This window comes from Lutra lutra, chromosome 13 (assembly GCF_902655055.1).
Source record: "Lutra lutra chromosome 13, mLutLut1.2, whole genome shotgun sequence".
Classification (NCBI taxonomy): Eukaryota; Metazoa; Chordata; class Mammalia; order Carnivora; family Mustelidae; genus Lutra; species Lutra lutra.
In genome coordinates, this window is record NC_062290.1 from 90612680 (window position 1) to 90619562 (window position 6883).

Sequence of the window (6883 nt, forward strand, 5' to 3'; positions counted from 1 at the left end):
AGGGAGCCGGTCAAGCTTTCCCTCCCGCCCTAGATGGGTGCCAGGCTGAATTCCTTGGAACGGCAGATCCGAGAATCGCGTGCCTCCCTAGAGAGGGACGTCCAGGCCTTGTCGGAGCTGCTCTCCAGGCTGGGTAAGGAGACCCCTGGGTCCCTGGAGCACCCCCAGGAGCTTCTGTGAGGCCCAGTCCTAGAGAAGCTTTCCTCCTCGCCCCCAGATACCCACGGTCCCCCCTCCCCAGCCACAAGCATTTGAAATAGCCCCAGGCCATCCTGCAAGGTGGGGCTGGTGTCACTGTGCGCCTCCAGGGCCTGCTAGTCTGGCGGTGCGGGGGGGTGGGGGCAGTGGACGGGGGACACAGAAAACTCAGCAGATGGAACACCTGTGGGGACCACAGCTCTGCGTGCCTGAGGGTTTCAGAGGAGGAGAGAGAATGTCAGAAGCAAGGATGGCATCGAGAATCAGACCGAGACTCAAGTCTGGTGCTTTCCCTTCCCTGGCTGTGTGACCTTGGGAAAACCACTGTGCCTCTCTGAGCCTCAGTTCCCTCATCTGTAAAATGGACGTAAGCACCAGCGTCGTGTAGAAAGTGCTTGCCACCTCATGGTGAGAGCCGGTGAGCAGCTCTCAGGGAGGAGCCTCAGCAAGGAGGCCTCTCAGATGAAGGGGAGAGCACCCAGCAAGGCCCAGAGGCCACAGAGCAGGGCGGGGGAGCGGAGGACAGTAGCTGTGCATTTTCCAAAACCGTGGTAACATGCATGTAACACAAAATTGGCCATTTTAACCATCTTCAGGCACACAGTTAAGAGGCATTAAGTACATTCACACGTGGCACAGCCGTCCCCACCATCCGTCTCCAGAACTTCCCCGTCTTCTCAAACTGAAACACTGTACCCATTAGACACAAACTCCCTATGCCCCAGCCCCTGGCACCCCCACCTGGGACCTCTTTGGTCCCTGTGAACTTGACACTCCAGGGACGTCATGTCCCTGTGTCCTTCTGTGACTGGCTTCTGCCCCTTAGTGTCACGTCCTCAGGGTCACCTACATAACAGCACACATGTGGCCTCATTACTAATAAGGGGAAGAATCACCATGTTCCGCGTCGTGCTTGCATGCCGGGCCCTAAGATTTGCGTGCTCGTGATCTAGAATGCTCTGCTTGGGAGGCAAGGACCCGGATTCTCTAGTCATCTTGCGGACAGGCAGTCTGAGGCACAGAGTTTAAGTGATGTGCCCGGGGCCCCATGGCCAGTCAGTGGGGAAAATGAGGTTTGCACACAGGTCTGACTGATTCGGGGTGCCCACTGGTAGCCACTGGTCTGTTCCCGGCGCCAAGGACTCAGAGCACTGGCCGCATTGCTGTCTGTTGCTGTGCCTGAGTTGGGGGCACAGGCATGAGCAGCCCCCAGAGGGCCCCTGCCTGGGGGCCCCTGGAGTGCAGGTGGAATGTGGCTACAAGCTGAACCTGAATCTCGAAGGCCAGGCAGTTGGGGCCTCCCCGTGGATGGGGTCTTTGCTGGGAGCGGGATCTGCCCAGGCCAGCGGCGCTCAGCTCCCCGATGCCTCCTCCTGCCCACCTCCCCGCCCCCAACTGCCTGCCCTCTGACCCCCACCTTCGTTGCCCAGGAAATTTGGGGCTCAGGGGAGCCCTGGCCCCAGTGGGATCCTGTGGGATTAGAAGCCATTTAGAACTTACTTCCCCATTCCCAATGGCTGAACCTCATCTTCCTGTTAAATGTCACCCATAAATGACAAGGTGACAAGGCCCAGATGGGGGAGACAGCCCATGGATTCCATGCCACCACTACCACCACCAAGTTCAAATGTGGGCACCGGGCCCTGCCTCCTCGTTTTACCCTTGATGAGGCTCTGGGAAGTGCTGAACTCCAAAAAACAGAGTTAACCCATGCTGGGCCAGGACGAGACCCTTGATGCCTGCTTACGGGAGCCGGCAGCCCCTCCTGCCCCATCCGCTTCCGCAGCCCTCATTCTAATGCCAGGGACACTGCTTTTTACCCCCGTGGCGGTCCACGTCTCAGCACAGGAGGCATCTTTAAATGCATGCTCTCGGCAAATCGGCATGGAGCCATGGGGACCTTGTGCCACACACGGCTTTAGGAAATGGGCTCAGGACCCACGCGGGGAGTTCTTTTTATTAATAACAGTAGTACCATGACAAAAAGGAACCGTTGACCAGCGCTGCCTAGGGGGAAAGTTCCATAGTCTTCATGTGTACCTACTGGGGTGCCCAGACCAGACACACTGCCTTCTCTGTCCCTTGCTTTCCTGGCGGATCATGGGCAGTCAGAATCCTGGAAGGTTTGTGTCTCCAGAGGTCTCGGGGGTGGGCGCTGAACAGGTGCTGGGGCCTGCAGGAGAGCTGGTCTCTGCTGAGGCCGTCTGTGCCCCTCTGCAGGGTCGCTGGACACCCATCAGGCCCCAGCCCAGGCCCTGAACGAGACCCAGTGGGCACTGGAGCACCTGAGGCTGCAGCTGAGCCCGCCGGGAGCCCTGCAGGGGAAACTGAGGCTGCTACAGCAGGAGTCGGAGCAGCAGGAGCTGCAGATCCAGAGCTTCGAGAACGACCTCGCTGAGATCCGTGCCGACAAGCAGAACCTGGAGGCCATTCTGCATAGCCTGCCCCAGAGCTGTGCCAGTTGGCAGTGAGGGCCGCCCAGGACACCCCTCCCCCAACTCTGTGGCCCTGGCCAGGGCAGGCACATGCACCCCACAGGTGCACCCTTGCAGACACACCCCCCAGAGCCTGTGGCTGTGTGCCCACCCCAAGGGAATACTCACGTAGGCTTCCAAGTCCACAGCCACGTCCCCTCCATGCCCGCCAGAGTCCGTGTACAAATACAGTTCGCCCAGGCAGGCACTCCCAGGCCATGATGCGTACACATGCACACCCCAGTGTCAGGAACACATGCACACCTTGTGGGGACACGCCTGTGTGCACAAGGCACACACTTTCGCCAGTTCCTCTGTGCATGTACACATTCTACTCAGTCCACAGCCGGTTCCTGGGCACCCTTTCTGCCGCATGCCCTCTGGATGCTGGGGAGGGTATGTTAATTACCCTCTGGCACCTCCATGCTCACTCTTGCTTCTGAAGGCAAGGACCCAAGCAGAGTTGGTGCCTGAGAGGCTGAGGGAGCCATCTGCAGGAATCCAGGCTGGGCTGGGCAGGAGCCAGAGCCACCGACCCCAGAGCTGCCCGTGGTCCTGCAGCAGGTCATCCCAGGACACCTGCCCATTGGCCACTCCGCTCAGCGGAGGGACCAGGCAGACCAAGAGATGGAAGATCCTCAGCAGCAGACCAGGGCAGGGGGCTCTCAGCAGGGGAGCTTGAGGCCCAGGGACTCCTAGGGCCGGGGTGCGGCCTCCTTGGTCCACCAGGAGGATGGCCCAGCCCTGCACGGTTTTCACTGGTTTCCTGGAATGCTTGGTCTCGGGATCCTGGGAGTCGCCTGCCCTGGGCCCAGTGCTCCTTTCAGCCTGTGGCCTAGCCAGAGAGCTGAGCCTCAAGGGCCTTAGCAGGCCTGGGTCAGGGGGACTAGGGTGCTGGTGGAGCTCCTCTTTGGGACCCCAAGACCCCTGTCAGCCTTTGATTGACACTGGCCCTGAGGCCCTGTGGCCGCACTTGCCGCCTGGGAGGTCCCTGCTGGGTGTGGCAGCCTGAGTGTGGCTCTAGCCTGTCATGCTGGGGAGCCCCCTGTGGTCAGGCCCCCTGCCAGCCTCTGCCCAGGATTCCTGGCATTTCCTCCCTGAGCTCCTCCCCATTCCCGGGGCCCTCTTCCCACCGACAACAGGCCCTTGGCCCCAGGGACCCCAGACCCAGGCCCCAGGAGCCCACCTCCCCTCCGGGGCTCTTCCTCCTGCAGGCAGAGGGGGCGGGGTGGACAAGAAGCAACATGGACCGGTTCTGTTTAATGTGAAAATAAAGGACCTCTTTACTAGCTGGGTGGCATGCTTTTTGTCATCTCCTGCTGGTTGGAAGCAGGGGCCTCGGCTGTGGTGTGGACTCACTGTCCTGGCATGTGGGTGCACACACCTAGCACCCAGCGGGTGGGTGGAGGAATGTTCAGTGATCTCTCTTGGTCCACGTGCAGTAGCAGGCAGGTGGCAGAAGTGGAGCGCACTGGTTTTGCCAGGGTCTTCCCGTGGGGGCTTGGCTGGGGTCTGGCGGCCATAGGCACCTGCTCCCCCACCTCTGCTCCGGGGGGTTTGTCAGGCAAAGCCTAGGAGAGCATGAGGGGCCCTCGGCTGACCTCTGGTTCAGGCCGGAGACAGGGAAGCAGGACACCGTGAACTCAAAATCAAGTGTCCCTCCGCTCAGAAATGGACACCAATGAGAAGAAGAAGGGCTTTGGGCCAGACCTTAAAGGGCGGGGAGTCAGAGGGAACATTCCAGGCAGGAGGGTGGGCAATAGCTCAGGGTTCACAGGGTGGGGGCCTGGCCAGCACAGATCACCCAGAAACCCAGGTTGCGTCGATAGGATGGACTATGGAACGTGGGCAGTCTAAGCTCTTGGCCACATAGTCTGAAGCCCTTTCAAGTTGGCATAATTAAAAAGGGGAGTTTGTTGGGAGGACGTGGGAGGCTCTCCTAGAATCCTGGGGTGGGGAACACTGCCAAGCCTCCGGGGACTCCTGTCCCTTCCCTTCTGCCCCTCCCCTTGCCTCTGCCCCCCACCCCCATGTTTGCTTCTGTCTCCTACCTCCCCACCCCGCACGCAGAGCAGCTTTCTTTGCTCTTCCTGAGCATGATGGAAGAGGATCCCCACACCCCCGGACCCTAGCCCCATTTCATCGGTCAAACCCAGAGACAAGTTTGAAACTGTCCTGATTACTCCCCCAAAAGACAGACCCAGCTTAGGCCAGGGCCCCCAATTCCTAGTCAGAAGAGCAGTATAAAGCCATATACCGAGAGCTTCTCTGTATCCTCTCCAGATCTGTTGGGGGAGAGCATTCCAAGAAAGAGGCCGGCTCCTCCACAGACAACCTGAAAGCCAAGGCCACGGCGAGTGAGGGTTGTGTGTGTGTGTATAATGTGGTGGACACCAATGACCCAGGGAGTGACTGGGTAGATAGGAGAGGAAGGACAGGGGCGGGAGGCTGGTGCTCTGCAGGGGGTTGGATGACTGGTGTCTGGTATAGGAAGGGCCAAGGAGACCAAGGTTCTTTGCAGACCCCGGGATAGATCGAGTCTGATGCCCTCCAGACCCTCTTCCTCAACACCCAGTTTCTGTGCTGATAGAGGCACACAGCCATTCTGATGCCTGCTCTTGGCATTAAACACCTATCCACTCAAGCTGTGGGGCTCAGCAAAGCCCAGTGTCATCATCCCAATGGGGTGGGGATGTGCAGCCCAGGCCTCTTCTCCATTCCATGGTGACGTACCTCAGGCTTAACATCTCATGACTCATGCAGTCCGGTCATGCCTGGTGTGTGCAGAGCCACTCTGGCCCCAGAGGTGGGGCTGTGCTGGGTGGAATGTGGCAGCTGTTGAACATCTGGTTAGCAATGCAGCCCGGCAGCTGAGCACTGGAAGGTGGGGCGGCCGGCCACCGCAACCGACCAGGGCAACAGGCCATCTGAGCCTGGACTGGGAAGGGTGTCATGAGGGCCCTATTCTAGGTCAGGTCCCTAATCTGGCCTCCAGATGGAACATCTCCCATCAACCAAGGGTTGTAATTCCTAAGCCCTGCTCCCCTGCAGGCTTTTACTCTCTGCTCCAAGCACCCTGAAAGTTATAAAAGTTCTAACAGCCGTTGCTGGGTGAGAGGCACTGTTTCCTCCACTCTGCAGCAAAGGACACTGAGCCTCAGACAAGGCTGGTGCTGGGCCCCAGACCACACAGCTTGGCCAGATCCAAACCCTAGAGGTGGGTGGACACCAGAGAATAACCGGGGGGAAACAGGTGCTCACTGTGCTGGGGACGTGGGGCCTTGAACTGCTGCTGCCCTGACATGGGTCCACCGTGGGACATTCCATCCTGTCCAGCCACCTTCCTTGGGACAACCTGGCCACTTTGTCTCCCAGGGACAACCACAGAAGAGACGACCAGCTGGCCCCAGGATCCCAGCCCTGGGGGCAAGACAAAGGTAAGTCTGTGGGGAAGGAGACTTCCCAGATCCAGTTCCCAGGGACACACTCTGTGGTGGTGGTGGTGGGGTGGGGGGTTTGCATTACTGGTGACTGGGACAGCTGTTTGCCCGGGACAGCTGTTTGCCCAGGACAGCTCCTGCTTGTACCTGTGGCTGTCGGCATACTTAGGAGGACTGCCACCCTTCACTCTCAAAACTGTCCTGATTTGGCCGTGAGACTTCATTACCGTCCCGTCACTAGTCTCTGGTTCCCGCACCCACGCCCCCTACCCCCAGGAGTCGGGGGCTTGGCTTATCATCATCCGAGTGGACTTGTCCCCAGCTTCAGCTCCCTGACTTTTCTTTTCTGTCAACTGGGAACACCAAGTCCTATTCTGCAGAGTTTTGAGAATTAAACGACGTAAATCTATGCTGTACTGAGCCAGCAAAGTAGCTGGGGCATAGTGAGTGCTCAAGAACAGATTTAATTAACAGAACACAAATCATTCTGATGGATTTAAAGTGTCACTGATGTCTTTGCGGCGCTTTGTCATTATGCCTTTACCCAACCACACACACACACACACACACACACACACACACACACACACTCACACACACAAACTCAAAGTTTTCATATTTTTCTTCCAAGAGTTAAAAGTAGAGACTGGGGAGGCTGGCCTGCCTTCTACCAGCGCCGCGCGCCCAGGGCCACCGTAACGTAACAGCGGCGGGTGCTGGAGCGCGCGCTCGCGGCCACCGGGACCCTAGCTGATCCTCTAGGATCCCAAG

At 58.8% G+C, this 6883-nt stretch overlaps 1 protein-coding gene across 2 annotated transcripts in view; it reads left to right on the forward strand.

The window, feature by feature from the left end:
• LAMC3 (laminin subunit gamma 3) overlaps nt 1-2785 on the forward strand; it is a 55173-nt gene extending 52388 nt beyond the window's left edge. For both annotated transcript variants that reach the window (XM_047700899.1, XM_047700900.1), the window contains 2 exons: nt 34-133; nt 2419-2785. In XM_047700899.1, coding sequence (XP_047556855.1) covers nt 34-133; nt 2419-2669 — 351 coding nt within the window. In that variant the 3' untranslated portion in view covers nt 2670-2785. The remainder of the gene's footprint in view (nt 1-33; nt 134-2418) is intronic.
• Nucleotides 2786-6883: the final 4098 nt, after the last annotated feature.